We start from the raw sequence: 15,841 nt of genomic DNA on the forward strand, positions 1-15,841 counted from the left end.
CGACAAAATAAAAACAAAGATTTACGAACTCCCTAATACCTACGTTACGAGACGATTGAGCCGTTTACGAACCACGATATGTCATATAACACCACTTTGTCCACGACGAAAGTATCACTCGATGAAAACCCAAGGGTAGCGCCTAATCTTTACAAAAAACATGACTATTATCCATGTATTATTGATGTGGAAGCGCAGAGCTGAACGTGTGAAACACGCAGAATCTTAAAAACTACAGCCCTTTGAAATTTTTGAACAACACAAAACGAGCAAATAAATGCAGCGGTATGCTCTCCCATCCTTACATTTATTCGTAGATAATTCGAAGTTTTCTTTCCAAAAGCACAACCCACCTTGCAAGAGGGCCACTCCTCTTCGCCCGCTGGCTCAGTATTTTCTCCACAATAGGAATGTTTCCATTTCTGGCTGCTTCCAACAGCTCGTGGTCCTTGCCCATGTTCCATTAACTCGGGTTATAATGCACAGGATAAGTCACACAAATAAACTATTCACTCAAATTTACAATACCACAAAATTCATTGATCGATGACCGCCATCTTACTGGCTTCACAGAGCCCTCATACGGCTATCGTGAAACTAAAACAGCTGACTGCGGAAAATCAATGGAGGCGCGTGAGCAGTGGGGAGCGAGGTTTCCAAAGTGAAAATGAGTGTTGAAAGAGAAACTTTTTTCTCTTTCTCGTGTATTCTGAGAAATCTAACTTACTTTATTGCATTATTTTTCATCATAACTCCGTCGGCTTACTCTAACGGCGAATTGACAGCAAATTTTTCAAAAAGTGAGTATCCTTGATGTGAGGGTATGTCATTATGTTTGAAATAATGATTATTATTTCATTCATCCCATGCATTTTTTATAGATGACCATACAGCAGATACAGGAGTCTCTATATTTGGAAAAGATATGGTCGTATTGGATCAAATAGTAACAATTCTTCCAATGGAAACCATCCCAGTTCAGATCACCAAACAACAAATTCCTATTGGATCCCAGTTTTTAGTAATTCAGGCTCACGCGCACAATTTTAACCTCACAATATCATATAATCGAACTCTACTTCCGCATTATCATGTTAATGGTACGAACATTGGTTTAGTAGTCCCTGTGACAAGTAGCCCATTGTCAGATGTTTATGAAGTTTATGTCACCAATTTTAACATAAGTAGGAATGTCTCCGCTTTAATTGCTGCTGTTGCATATGGTATGAATGGTAAGTGGAAAATATTTTCTTTTGATGCTTCATAAATGTGTGAAGTCAACTCTGTTTGAATGGATAACTTGAGTTCAGAGGCATTATGTAACCAATTTCCAATGTGTTTATTGTAGTTCCCGTACCGGGTGGCTGCAATATGGTCTTTCCCATTGAAATATCACCATTTCTTGGAATCAGTTATGACAAAATTGTGGTAAGGGTAGACCTTCAAGCGGCATCTTCGCCAAGTATTTTTGAATCATGTGAATATTCATCCGTGGAGCTAGAGATGTATCACAGCTTCTTGCCTGAAAGGGACTACACTCCTAGCACGTATTTTCGTCAAATTAGAAGAATGCTCACCGTGGATCGTATCAAAAGTAATGGAGTAAAGGTAACTAGTTAAAAATCGTTATTACCAAAATATTTTATTCCAATGAATACTTCAACACCGTCATGAATACACTTTCATTTCAAGAATTTTCCATGAAATGGGTTAAGACCTCTATTATATCAGCGAGTTCCTCCGTTAATTATCTAACTCATCACTTTTTGTGGATGTTTCAAATGCGTTTATTTCTAAGGTGATGGTCTTTCATTGTTATGTAACAGGAATTTATGTTTTTTAAAGCTTTATCTTTTACAAGGACGCATATAAGAATAAATAAGATTGATAGAATGATTCATTACTAGATGATTACGTTTAGGCTCATCATATGTAATGAATTCAGCATTTGAAAATAAGGTATAATTTGTCATAGTAACTCCACACTTGGAGTCATATATTCAGCATCATCTTTTTCATTGTTTCCACAATGAAAACTAGTAATGTAATAATTATCAGTCACAGAAAAATAATGAGTAGCTGTAGTATGAATCAAGAGAGTTAATATGTTTATCTTGTAGCTGTACTGTATGTGCTAAAACAAAGAAAAATCGATTGGAGGGGTTAATATCCATGATTTCTATTGCTACCGTTTAAAAATCTTTAACAACTTACCATTGAATGCGATGGTGGTTGGCGTAACATGGTGAAACTCCTTCATGATGCACAAAGGTTAAGAAAACACTTAGCTGTTTCACAAAATAAAATATATTGCGACCGGTTTCGATACAGCGTATCATCATCTGGCCTTAATCTTAATCTCAATTTGTGTCAATAAATGCCAGATGATGATACGCTGTATCGAAACCGGTCGCAATATATTTTATTTTGTGAAACAGCTAAGTGTTTTCTTAACCTTTGTGCAACTTACCATTGTTTTATTTTAGCCATTGCTAACAATGTTCTACTTCCCCTTCCCCTGTCTAATTGTATGCATGTTTGAAAACATTTGTGTCACAATGAGATGTAATCATTTAGAAAGGGGGAATAAAACTAGAAATATTTGCTAATGACATTAAAAATTATTATAGGAATCAGATAAAAGTATCACTCTGGAATTTAAAATGCAGTGACCCTCCTGATGACAGCATTTGAAAAATAATTTTCCCCACCCAGTGTGACGTCTGTGAACTACAGTGGCACTAAATCAAGATTCATTATAATATTAAGTTCTGTACATTAAGTTACCTTTTTGGGTTATGCTATGTATAAAAATCATTCAATTCTCACTCTTGCAGTGTGATGAAAATAATGTTATCTGTAATTGAGGTATCATTTTAGATTTTCTTTACTATGGTACAAACTCATGTATTTTCTTGTAGTGATTTTATTATTGATTGAGAATTGTGAGCGTGTTCTTTCATAAATTTTCCTCCTTTTTCATTCACTTCTAGTACTTGAAAGGTCAGAAATCTTGAATATTTTATCAATTATGGTGGGAATATACTTAGCACCAAAGGAAGGGCCACAGTTTTCTTTTTGACTCACACAGAATAACCCCTGGTAATTTTGTACCAATTTTAGGTAAATGACCCTCTTGAAGGAGCTAGTATGAGGAGAGTATTTGCTGCATACACAGGCACTGGGTCAGCTTATGGAATTGTGGCTGTGTATGAAGAGAACGGTAAAAGATATGAATCAGCTTACATTCCTGCTGTAACATATGCCTGTAGCACAGTGTTATGGGCTGACACTTGTCAGGTCTTAAGTATGTATAGATCATAAAGTTAAGCTTCACTTTTCCTTTGTATTGAAATGTGCCCTGTATTAATGATTTACTCTTTTTTTTCAGCTACCACTTTTGCTAAAGTTGTATGTGCAGTATTATTTTTTATGGGTCTTTTTCTCTGTCTTTGTGGGCACATGTTCTTCCAGTCACAGATATTCATACATACTTTCCTCAGTGGAGCTTTCGTTTCAATCTTAATACTTGATCCATATCTTCAGTTAGGTAAGTTGTGTCCATCTATGTTCTTGTTTGCTTTGAAGATTAATTCTTTGTCTAATGCGTGACATTATTTCAATGTTTCAGGTCTCTACCCTGCATCAATATGCTTTGGGCTTGGACTGGCCTTCATTTGTGTAATTTTCTGGAAAATATGTGCATTGCCATTTTTTCACATCATATTGATCTCACTCAATGTGGGTGTACTCCTTGCATCGATCGCATTCTTTGCTGGACTGGGTGAGTGTCCTCATTATTATTGTACTTTGAAGATGTCTATATTAGTATTTTTGCTCTATTATTTTGTCCCAAATCCAATTTTTCAGGGGATGTTGACCTTATGGATAGTGATATAAACTTCTGGGTAGCCTTTGGTGTGTTCGTTCTCTCTGCACCCTCTGTTTTAGTTTACTTGTCCCATAAGGTGGGTATTGATCTTGTTTAAAATTGGTTCCCTCTTTAACTTTGTAACTTTGTGCACTGATATAACTGTTTCTTGACTCTCCTCAGGCATGCATAGTTGCAAGTGGTGTGTTGGGAGCATATGCTGTAATTGTTCCAATTGATCATTACATTGGAAGTAACTTAAAATATATTATTCTAAACACCATCAGGAGGGCCATCGCACCTGAATTCAGGACTGCTGTTATAAGTCCACCATTTCAGTTCAAAGGTAATCTTTTGTGATTAAAATTATTTATTTAAGTTGTTTCAGTCAGAAAAATGCATATGTGCAGTGCTTCATCATTAAACTTGTTCTGTGGTCCAGTGATGATAGGAATCATATTTGTAATCATTTCATGAAATAATGAGCAAGTATGCGCAAGCTATAATATTGCCAAATTTTTTTCATGCTTCACCAATGCTTGAGGAATGGAGTTTCATTTATTATTTGCTAAGGGCATCCTGTTAAGATTTACTCCATTTTATCCAGGGTCTAATATTCATTTATAATAGAGTTCTGAAAGGGGTAAGCTTAATTTATGATAAACTTGAGACTTTCCCTCAGTGTCACACAAATTGAAGAACTGGAATAGACCACCTAGTTATGCCTTATTGTTATGGTTCCAGTCCTAATATACTACTTTTCCATTAATGTGTAACATATGTTCATCGTCCATAAGAGGTCCAAATTCAGAAAACCCTTATGGTCAACTCTTATGAATTAGCTTACCTGTCGCTGTTATGAAATAGCCTACCTCCACTGCGTTTGCATAAAAAGTTGTTACCAATTAAGCTTCCAAATTATAAGTTTTCCTAAGTATCACACAATTACTTATGCCACTTCTTTTTTACAGAACACGACCCGGGTTTCAATGAATTATCATCATCTTCAGGTGCCTGAAGATTGAAACCCGGGTCTCGCTCTGTAAAAAAGAAGTGGTATAAGTAATTGTGTGATATTTAGGAAAACTTATGATGGAATACCACAAAGTTAATCAGGAGTAAGTGAATTTTCTTCCAAAGAATCTTTTTCTACTGTTTAAGCATTCCATGCATATTTTGAGATCAACTTTTGAGTCTGATGGTTTTTGGGTGGTACAATGGGCTCAATTACAAATGCCCATTTATTGCTGATTGTCATGGAGTTTTACAAATGAAGAGATTTGTATTTTTCCATTTCTCAATCCATTCCCTACTTTTCATGCTATTCACGGCCAAAAAATGATGGGCTGAACCATTTCATAGATAAGTTGATGCATGGGGATTCACGACCTCTCAGCTATTCCTCGACCTCATAAAAGTAAATGTTGATAGTATTCTTGTGAGCAACTCCTCTCAATGAATGGTTTTCCCTGAATGAGTTCATGAAGTAGAACTCGTATTGTGATCCACTCATGAAAAGTGGGCAGAAGCTTTTGTGTTTTCCTGTTATTAAATTATGAGGGAATGTTTGAGTGGGGAAGATACTTATTTTTCATCGTAGATGTCTTTCCCTTCCAACTTCCGAGTTCTGAAAATGAATTGCAATTTTGAGTGAATGGCCTTGTTATATTCAGATGACGATTACTGTGTTGGAGGGAAAAATTGATTGCATCGTTGATTGTGAGATAAGTGAGAGTTATTTTTGGGAATGTTGGTATTGTCTCATCTAATTCTATGCGTGGGTTGTGATATTGATAATTTATGATTTGTCCTCAGTCTTAAAGTTGTCTCTCCCCAATTTTTTACAGATCTCACCCTGACGGTGGTGTGGTTTACCCTCTCTGTTGTTGGAATCTCAATGCAGCTCTTCCTGCAACGGGCCAGCCCACCCTTTCCTCCTCCACCCAGGGATGCGTGCGGCTTTTTCAAATGGTGCTGTCCTGATCGTTCTGCAAACAGGATTCCGGATGAAAGGACTCCTCTTTTGGTTGACGCACGAATTCCGAGGCGCACCCCTCCCGAGGGATATGATGATGTGTTTGAACCAACTTTGAGACCTTCAGCACCTCACATCATTTATGCTCCGACATATAATGCTGCATGAAATTAGGCTACTTTGCCAAGTGAGAGTTGAAGTTTATTGACATTCCAATCCCTACATTATGATTTCTATGAATGATGTGTGGGCATCATTCTTAAACAGCACAGCATTTTTGAATTGAAATGCATGATGTAAGAATGTAATGTAATGATTATTCCTGCCATATATTTTACTTGAAATAAGTTTTAATTCTGTAAATAAATTGTTTAAAAATCGCCATAACATAGCCCACCAAGAAAAATATTTACTGTGATATTTGGTTACTCCACTGCTTAGCTAATTGGTGATGGCTGCATGCAAGCTCAAATATTGTCCACTTGCTGTAAATATGAATGGGCAATTTGTTTTTAAAGTTGGATATAGTCATCTTTTGAATATTTGTTATGGCTGATGAGAACAACATTTCCTTGTTTAGGCTATGCCGTAAGACAAGATCTTAATATAGTAAATGTATCGTCATTTTACAAAACGTTTTATTTTTTCAAATATTTTGTTAGCTATCACTGTTGAATAAATGCTTTTTGATTATTACAATTATTGTGTTGCTTTATTGGATCTCCAATTTTTGATCAGCATTATCCTCAGTAGTCACTGCATTTCATAGCAATGCAAATTAAATGTTGTGTGGACAGAACTGTCAGCATAAATACATTAATCGTAGTACCTCTGCTGTTTTTGAACTTTGAGGATAAGCCATTGGTATGAGTAGCTAGTCCCTTTCCTCACTTTTATTGAGGCCTTTCTCATTCAATCAGAAAGATGCCATCTTCTGCAATCATTGGTGGAGAGGTCTTATGGATCCCAGAATAAATCCTGTTACATTTTAAATTAACTGTATTACATGGGGAAAACAAATTATATTTTATTGCTAATGGTGAGAAAACTATAATATCTTTAGTAAAGAATTTAATATCTCTGTCAGCCTCCGAGTCATTTCCTTTGAATTCTGAAGCGGTTGAATGAACTCCATCAACTCATCTATGCCTTTTTAATGGCGTATCAATGAAACGGGTCACACCCAGTGTAATTTTATTTCCTGAACAAACGTTGTTAGTATATCCTTCAGACAATATCAATAGTTATCAGCCAGCTGGTCAATAGGTAGAATAATAATTTCTTTTTTAATGGGACTTTCATGAAATAAGAAGATGGTCATTATAACGTTGAGATTAAGCATTTTTCATCAAAAATGGCCAGGCTTTAAGTATTATTTATATCTGTTCAAAATCTTTTGATGTCCTTTTTTAATATGCTTTACAAATTGAAGTGAGCATTGTTGATCCAGTGGGGAAACAGGGAAATACAGCCACCTCTCCAAATCTAATAGAAACATATTTTTGTTGATATTAATAATTCAATCAATATGAAACTGGGCATCAAAGGAATATTATGTACCAAATTTTTCCCTCCTTTTGGAGGTGTTGGGCTTCTATTAGCAAAACAAATACAAAATTTCTCTCCAAGAAGACCTGCATATCTTCATTAATCATCCAATTACCTATGTTATTTCAAATTGCCTGCGCTCCCTGGAATTCTCCCCAACACAGAAATATATGCTTGGGTTCATCTCTGAGAAAATATTCTGGATTCACCATTTAGGGAACATAGTGGCCACGTGAGTGGCGCTTGGCTTCTGACAGAGAAGTCATTGGTTCAAATCCTGGTTGAACCTGTGGAACATCAACAGAACCACTTGCATTCGGAGGTGGCATGGGTAAAGTTACTAGCTTTGCTCTTACCAATACGCTGTCAATTCCAATCTTCAAGTTGAGGAAAAAAATGAGTTAATAGGACTAGGGAAATCATGCTAAGTTTTCAGGCACAAATCACTTGAAATTATGACAGTTTTATTCCTAACGAAAGAAGTATTTTATTGATTCCACTTGAATACTACATTCTAAAAACAGCTAATTTATTGTTCCTCAACTCTTTCCTTCTTACATGTTCACAGTAACAAAATGTTTCACGACATGAAATTCATTATATCAATGCAAGTGGAGCTCTAAATTATTTGCAAGAAATTGTTGGGAAAACAAATTTTCTGATGATTTAAAATAATTGGAATTAATAATTCCATTTTGCAGATACAGGGTAAATATATACTGTATAATAATTCATGAAACCAACAATATCTGACATAGGAACTACAAAATGCTTCTTTGACATTAAATACGACCATTTAATTCTACATCACTAATTATGACTATAATCAATGAAAATTACACCATCTGTCTTTACATATACACAGTTTCTTTTAGGGGAAAGGTTTCTTTGTTAGGGCAATGAATACACGGGAGGAAATGGTAAAAGGAATGGAGACTTGCTAAGAAGGAATGTGTACATGCTCATAGATGAACTGGTTATAGAAGGTTGGTGTACTTTGGGAAATGACCAGGGATCTCCTTGCCTTTCCACAGCATATTTTTCAAATGCAGGAAAATGGTTCAAGGATGGGGGTGAGATGTCACTACACATGTGTTTTTATGCTTTTTTTTATACGAGACAGCCAACGAAACAAAACGCACACTCACACACTCATTCCTAATCCCAAGACTATTCTTGGACCCTCATTATATATGTTAATATATATATATGCATGTGTGTATTTTTTTGTAAATTAACCCTCGAGCTCTTGGTTCACCACGAGTCGAACGAAAATGCACTACATCGCAGTGAAAATGGAGAGAGAAACCACACTTCAAGTTATTTTTTCTATCATAATATTCTTAAAACCGAAAAGAAAGAGAAATATATCACCTTGGCGCATCAAAGAGCTCGAAAATTATGTCTTGAAAAACGATTCGACAATTCTCATTACATCTTCATATGATACACTGTATATATTGCAAAATTCAAGGGACGAGCGTTTTCACGATCCGACAACCCATTTAATTTTTTTAACGACACATTAAATGGCCTCCCTCGATTCCTTAGACACAAAGAGGGAGAATAAAACCATCTCGTCAACTCCTTGAACGAACTCATCCCGCCGATCTAAATTCAAAACACGATATTTTATTCGAAAAAAATTTCCCGTGACTTGGGCGGGAAATGTTTTATACTTCATCAATCACTCATATCAATCTTGAAAACGGTGGAAGAATATTACATGGGACATGTGCTCCTGCGGTATAGCCTACTACCCTGTTACCCGGGTCCCATTGTGAGAAAAAAATACAGCACGGTACATTTGTGAATGAGAACGAGTCAGAAGTCCGTCCGTGCAAAACTATAGACCCCTAATCGTGGGGGATTGTTTCTTCTGCTCCCCGCTCTCTTCATTAACCTCCTCCTCCTGGAGGATCTGGGGTCGTGCATCCCTTACGATGAGGGACCGAAGGGGATTGTAACCCATTTAGAGGTCACCGGGGTACCCCCACTTCTTCATCCGCAGGTGTTATTGGAAAATTTAGGAGAGCTCTCCAGAAAGTTCGCCCGCACTAGAGGTTTCTCGCGGGTGGTCTTCCCAGAAGACATGAACCGTTGGGGCGAGCGAAGCGGCGGGCATCCCACCGCGCAGTCGGGATCGGTGTCTTCGACTCCCGTCTTAAGGTGGTGATCACTGGATTCGCGGCCAATGGTAACTGGATGCCAGGTCCGGCGCTTGACTCGGTATCTGAACCGGAACAGAGACCCCCGCTGAGATCACTCCTGTGAATAATGAAAAATAAGATTTCATTGTTAAAGAGTTATTATTTATTTACATTGTAAAAAGTTATTCTGCGTAAATAAAATTATGATTTCCAGTGATATTCATTAGGATAAACCCGCGTCACAGTTGAAAAATACGCAGCCTCCGCTATTGGAGACACCCCAAGGCATATACGTTTTGGGAGCTTCAGCCCACTCCCCTCACAAAATATTTTCATTATATTTTATTTATTTATTGTTTATGTAAATGAATTATTTTTGTTGTACATTTATCAATTTCTAAGGGACCAAGGAGTCCACGGTAATAAATTTTATTTAAATTTTATTAAACCAATTCAAACCATTAAAATTATCATTTTTCCTTTTTCTCCATGTTTCTGAGGAGGTTTGTATGTCCTCAACGCGAGTTAACTCGCAGTATGTAAAGACCGTGACTGTCTATTGGCCGGTGTGCCGATGCATTTTTTTCGTCACGGGAAATAATTAATAAAAGCTTCGTTCATATACAAATTTTTACTGATGGAATTTTGGTTTGTTTGAAAAATTATTCGTCACGGTTTGGGAATTCGATTGCGACTTCGTGCCACCTCTATTTTCGAATGCTGGACGGCTCGCTGAGAAAAAGCCTCGAGGAGGCGTGCTGATTGCTTTGGGGTTTGAGAGGTGGGACCGCATAAATACTTGCGGCACAGAGCTTTTCCCTTGGGGAACCCCCGAGGCGTGTCACAAGTGAACTGCATTCCTGACACAAGCAAGCCGTAACGCTACTTCTGTGAATACCTGCAGGGCTCTAACAGGCTGTCTCTGACAATAAACGCATCACTTACAAGTGCTTAGATGCGAAGTCAAAAGCGGGTAGATGCTCACGCATTAGCGCTTTGAGAATGCTGGGAAATTCAGTCCTGATTGGGCTTAATTGGATTCGCTAAGAGAATCAGGTGACTTGTTTGCAGAAAAAATGGAAATATTCAAACTTCCACGTTTGTTTTCAAACTTTCAAAAGAGAAATTTTCACAACCCACAGACGTTTCCCGGTTGGTTATAGAAATGGAATACCAATACCAAAGAGAGAGTGTCACCGTCAATTTTGACTCGCAACTTAAGGCATTCTGCCCGAGCTGTGCAGACAATAGTGGGTGCTTCGTATTCCATAAAATTTCCGTTCTTTCATAATTGATTCCCCAAAATTTTATTGAAATGTATGTAGCGCACATGTGCTTGAACATTTTCCTACTTTACTAGGATGGAAACTTGATAGGAGAAGAACATTTTTCAGCTACATAGGACTCGCTACAAATTTTTCTACGGAAATTCTTCACGATTCGAACTTAAAACCTTTGATTCCCAAACCGCTAGTAAAATCGCCCCAAGAAAGTTCCGCGTGGTCATACGACTTTACCAATATTTGTTAATTAACTTAATAAAATTGGGTCATCACCAAAACAACTCTTTACGAAATTTGTTTCTTTTTAAATTCTGACACTTCGTCTAGTATGTTCACATGCTATTTCATCATTATTATTCTTTACTAACATACGTCCAACGCTTCTTCCATTCTTATCCACTGTCACATCATCGCAATGATCCAAGAATACATACCCTTCACGCAGTCACTTATGAGGCACAGGTTTTCCCAATATCATGCTTTAGGTACTCTGTCTAGAAACTTTTCCCTCAAGGAAATAACTTGTTTGTTTCGGCTAAATCCTTCTTTCTACCTTCCTCGCTTTGCGCAGTACTTGTCTTGACCCAACGTCCGTTCCACACTCAAGGACTATTTCAATTTCTGCGACTTGTCTCGCCTGTTTGACCGCCAAGTGTCAATTGAGTTGCCATCTATATTTCCTTTTCTACTTCTCAGACCATTTACACAATTATCTCATTAATTTTTCTTCATTGCTCAGAAGAGTTCCTACATGGATATCTGCTGTAGGCATATTGGCTATCCAAACAACGAAACAAGCGAAGCATTTTTACATTTTGTCAGGCACTTATAAAAATGGTAGGAAAAATAAGACAGCTTAACGTTCAATAAACACGCTCAAACTGTTTCTAAACTTAGACATCCAACAAATCAAGACATTTTAGCTCTTCCCGCGCTATTTTCCACCCAAATATACACTGATCTGCTATTGTGATACTGACGATCGGATAACAAGGTTAATTCGCAACCTGACGATTCTACGTATTTTATGCAGAGTCATGTTCACTTAATCCAATTCAGGAATGGGATGATTGGTTTTCAGATCGGTTGATGTGATGTAAAATGAAAGTAAACTATATCTTCCAGGAATTTTCTTCCGTGTTTCTTTGCGCTCCATCTGCCACGCTTGACCGTGAAAATCAGTAGATTTCACCCGTGATAGGTTGATATACTTGGATCAGAAAAATAAGAGTGGGGGCCCGCTCCCTTCAGTCCTCTCATCCAAAGGATCCAATCGATTGCGAGCGAAAGGAGGTCTCGAGTGACCACCGAGGACAAAGGTGATATGGCCTTCTATTGGCCCGTAGACGTCGATCGGAGTGCGCATGCGTCGGTTATTCTATCGCCTTCATTCCATCGCCAACGATAGCCTTTGTGATTTTTGCCTTTGAGATACACTGTACTGGTAACTGTGTCAAACCTGAGACTGTTATTTCTCGCACTCCAATGTATACATAATTGATCATTTATCGCCGCTGATAGCCAAGATATTATTAAACCGAATTTCTTACTCCTAATATCGAAAAAAGAAACTGCTGTCGCATTAAATAGTCGCACGCAAAAGCTAATTTAAAAAATAAATCTTAAAGAGTTAATAGGTAACACGAAATCTTGAAGTAAAATTATATGGCTCCCTAGAAACTTCAATACCGCAATTTTTTATACTCCCTAGAGTCCTTTTGTAGGGATTATAAAATACTATTAATGCTAATCATTCAAGATTTAAAAATTTTACATTAAAACAAGCTTATAATACTGATGATGACTCAAAGAGTCGGAACGGTTCGAAAATTAAATGCACGTGGAATAAAAAAGTGTTCGCTTTCATTTACTTCAAATATTGAACAAATTCCATCAATTTTCGCGTGACACAATCAATCTATTATTTAAGTATTTATTCCCGACAAATTTTCATGTATTGGGGTGGCTAACTTATAAGCGAAATAGCAATTCATTAAAAGATTTCAGCAGATGGAAGGGGAAGATAAACTACGACGAAAACAAACCTTCAGCCATTTTCGTTCGTTCAGCCATTATCCTATGTTTTAAACGTAAAAAAATTCTGTAGTTGTTATCCACCTTTCATAAGTAGGTAGCGTCATTATAGTTTCCACTCATTAGCTCGTTCAGAGAGAACTGCTCATTAGCGGAAGGAAATTCTCACAAGAGTGTATACAGCAACGAGACACACAAGCCTAATGCGCGAGGTCGAGAAAAAGCTGAGACGTGGCGACCATTTCGTTCGGAGTCGGTGGCGTCATCAAATTATCAGTGAAAGGGTTTTGGTGGTCGATTTTTTTCAGCTCGAAAATTAGACGACGGATCGAATAACGGAATAATACGAGTCTCTTTTTTTCAACCTGTATCATAATCATGTAAATTTACAGCAAGTAGGTATGGAATTCTCCATAAAAAAATTTACTTAACCGGAAGTAGAACCCGGATCTCCCGGTTGCCTTACAGGTAAACTAGCTAGGTAAAACATCAAGTCATCTTTTCACTCTTGCGCGTTAATACGTACAAAATCACTTATTTTCAGTGGCGAAGACTCCATGGGGCCTGAAGGGGCCCGAACCCCCCCAAAAATTCGTTACAGATGTGAGGAAAAAATGTGTCAGGCTAGTCATTTTTCCCCGGAGTGTCCAGATATCGAGATTCGAGTGATCAGGGTTCTAATGTTGATCATATGACTCTTCTAAAACGTTTAAAAAACTTAAAATTCACTACTTATAAAATTTACCGGGGTAAGGTCCCCGGTTTGGGCCCCCCCAATATTTTTTGTAAGTCGGCACCCCTGCTTATTTTACGCAGTTTTTCAGCATTACAATCGGATAATGAATGAAAATTGGCGAAAGAGCCCCAAAATATAACGTGAGAAATGCAATAGCTTATCAACGCATTTCGACAAACTGGCATCCAAACAGGTAACACAAGAAGCATGAATGAATGAATGAGGTCAGAGGTGAAAAAGAGAGATTACCCGGAAGTGTATCGCAAAGGAGTCGCCTCCGCGATTCCATAAAAGCTTCAAAAGGATCGCCGCCGCATTGAGCCCGGAGGTAGGACGGAACCTATAGCAAGGATTGAAAGGCGCAGTAAAATGAGGGATCGTTTCATTAAGAACAGGGAGACGATTGATTAAAATCCCAACCTTTTCCCACTAACGCTCAGATAGAAGGAATCCCTCACTCACTCGCACATGGACAAAGAAATTTGGGTCGGCGGTAACAAAACCATAGAATAATCGCCTCTACGTCTTTCTAAGATCGGAGGATAACAATTGTTTTTTACCCTCTCCGCTTGGATTATCGCGGGGTGGGCGACCACAAAGGAGCCTTAAAAGCATCTTCAGACTTCGAAAAGTACCCGAGCAACAGTGGGTCTTTTACGAGAAAAATGAGCGATGACAATATTCTCTACAACATTGGGAAAAATTCTTGAATGAGTGAATATTCATATTTATAACATTCTTAAGTATAGTAGAGCATTTTAAAATTCGTCCAAAAAATTAATCCAAACGAGATGTGGAAACACCACAGAGTTCAGCAATCGACGCTGTTGAGCGTATAATTTTTTTCTAGAAAAGTAATGGTAGAGAAAAAAAATAAAAATACAAAAATAGAAATAAAAAAATAATGGTAGAGGTAGAAATACCGAGATCTTGGTCGCAAAATTTAGAGAATTCATCAAGAAAAAGTACTTGTTATGGCAGGGACGATATAGCTAAACAAACTGAGCTACTTGAAGGTAGGTCGTAAAGTCAGAGAATTTATTAAGAAAAATCATTAACGTTTACACTACTCTATTGAATATTGCCGACCATGCAGCGTGGGCCCCTCCATACGCGGTGCGAATCGGGAAACAAGATCACACAAGACAATCCTATGGAAGTGTACAAAGATTTTCTTGTTCATTGAACATGAATTTCAAATTCCACAACGTTACGCCAGATACCATCTTATTTATCATAAGCTATACTATTGAACGAAATAATTATAACGTTTCCGAGTCTCAATCTGGACTAGCAGTAGGTATATAGCAATGGAATTAATTTTAAAATTTATATTCCTTTTTCAAATTATAGAAGGCAACTATAGCACTCCTTCGGGAGCACCAATGGGTGCTGTAGTACCCATGGCACGCACAGTAGAAACGCCTATGGTCGCATCCGCAGAAGCCGGAAATTGCAATTGTTTATATTTGGAAACGCGGCGTCGGCATCAGCCTACTCTTAGCGAAAGGCGCCAAGGGGGACACGGCCCGGCGTCCGTTGGACGGAGTGCCGCGCTTGAAATACCCTCCATAAAGCACTCTGTTTAATAATTAAATTTCTGGTAAATCTGTCTAATAGTTTTGTTTGCGTGAATCGCATCCTTAGCACTATCCCAGTTTCTGGTCTGACCTCATCTCGCTGACCTGTGTGCTTGGCCTGTGTCCGGCAAGACAGCGTATGTCTGACAGGATCAGTGCTGCATGCATGGGGTGAAATCAGCCCATGTCACACACCCTGATGGTAGCTTGCACGGTACCTCGTATATGTAGGTGTAGATGAAGGAGGGATCGGGCGGTCTCTGAAAATTTCAACCACTGCCGGGATTTGAACCCCTGTCCAAGGGATGGGAAGTCAACACTCTCACTCTTGTGATGTAATGTCTGGTTCATTCCCGGCGGGCAACGGCAGTGAAGATTTCTCGGGTCTCACATGGGGTAAGGTCCTCCATATCTCCTTCCAACGTTTCCAGAAGCAACTCGCCCATCGTCTGAATCCCTGAAGATGATGGGCGAGTTGCTTGTCGAAACGTTGGAAGGAGATATGGGGGACCTTACTCGGTGTGAGACCCTAGAAATCTTCACTACTCTCCCTCTTGTTTATATTTACCCCGAGGGGTCCTCGAAGTTAAGCGGACAGAGGAGAGGGATGGGTGTAGGCAAGAAAAAAAAACTCCTCGGAGGAAGTGTCGTCGCGGGGGAGGAG

The 15,841-nt window shown here is 38.2% G+C and overlaps 3 protein-coding genes across 6 annotated transcripts in view; 1 reads left to right on the forward strand and 2 right to left on the reverse strand.

Annotated features, from left to right (window-relative positions):
* LOC124161944 (ankyrin repeat and SAM domain-containing protein 1A-like) overlaps positions 1 to 585 on the reverse strand; it is a 228,709-nt gene extending 228,124 nt beyond the window's left edge. The window contains exon 1 of one of the 3 annotated variants that reach the window (XM_046538213.1): positions 354 to 585. In XM_046538213.1, coding sequence (XP_046394169.1) covers positions 354 to 457 — 104 coding nt within the window. In that variant the 5' untranslated portion in view covers positions 458 to 585. The remainder of the gene's footprint in view (positions 1 to 353) is intronic. The other 2 variants (XM_046538211.1, XM_046538212.1) reach the window with 2 other exon arrangements.
* A 13-nt stretch (positions 586 to 598) lies between these two features.
* Positions 599 to 6,545, forward strand: LOC124161945 (transmembrane 7 superfamily member 3-like). Its single transcript, XM_046538214.1, has 9 exons — positions 599 to 800; positions 882 to 1,232; positions 1,349 to 1,608; positions 3,124 to 3,307; positions 3,392 to 3,550; positions 3,632 to 3,784; positions 3,871 to 3,968; positions 4,055 to 4,217; positions 5,719 to 6,545. The coding sequence occupies exons 1-9, from the start codon at positions 668 to 670 to the stop codon at positions 6,012 to 6,014; spliced, it is 1,797 nt and encodes a 598-aa protein (XP_046394170.1). The 5' UTR covers positions 599 to 667; the 3' UTR covers positions 6,015 to 6,545.
* Positions 6,546 to 7,861: 1,316 nt separating this feature from the next.
* The window catches only part of LOC124162367 (paired box protein Pax-6), a 188,002-nt gene continuing 180,022 nt past the window's right edge, over positions 7,862 to 15,841 (reverse strand). For both annotated transcript variants that reach the window (XM_046538881.1, XM_046538880.1), the window contains one exon: positions 7,862 to 9,662. In XM_046538881.1, the coding sequence (XP_046394837.1) occupies positions 9,571 to 9,662 (92 nt within the window). In that variant the 3' untranslated portion in view covers positions 7,862 to 9,570. The remainder of the gene's footprint in view (positions 9,663 to 15,841) is intronic.

The sequence above is a fragment of the Ischnura elegans genome, chromosome 7 (genome assembly GCF_921293095.1).
Source record: "Ischnura elegans chromosome 7, ioIscEleg1.1, whole genome shotgun sequence".
NCBI lineage: Eukaryota > Metazoa > Arthropoda > Insecta > Odonata > Coenagrionidae > Ischnura > Ischnura elegans.

Bases quoted from the DNA above. Each gene is read 5' to 3' on its own strand.
- LOC124161945 (XM_046538214.1), top strand. From the start codon at position 668: ATGAGTGTTGAAAGAGAAACTTTTTTCTCTTTCTCGTGTATTCTGAGA. The intron at 1,233-1,348 runs GTAAGTGGAAAA...TGTTTATTGTAG, and splicing joins TGTTGCATATGGTATGAATG to TTCCCGTACCGGGTGGCTGC. The intron at 1,609-3,123 runs GTAACTAGTTAA...TACCAATTTTAG, and splicing joins TCAAAAGTAATGGAGTAAAG to GTAAATGACCCTCTTGAAGG.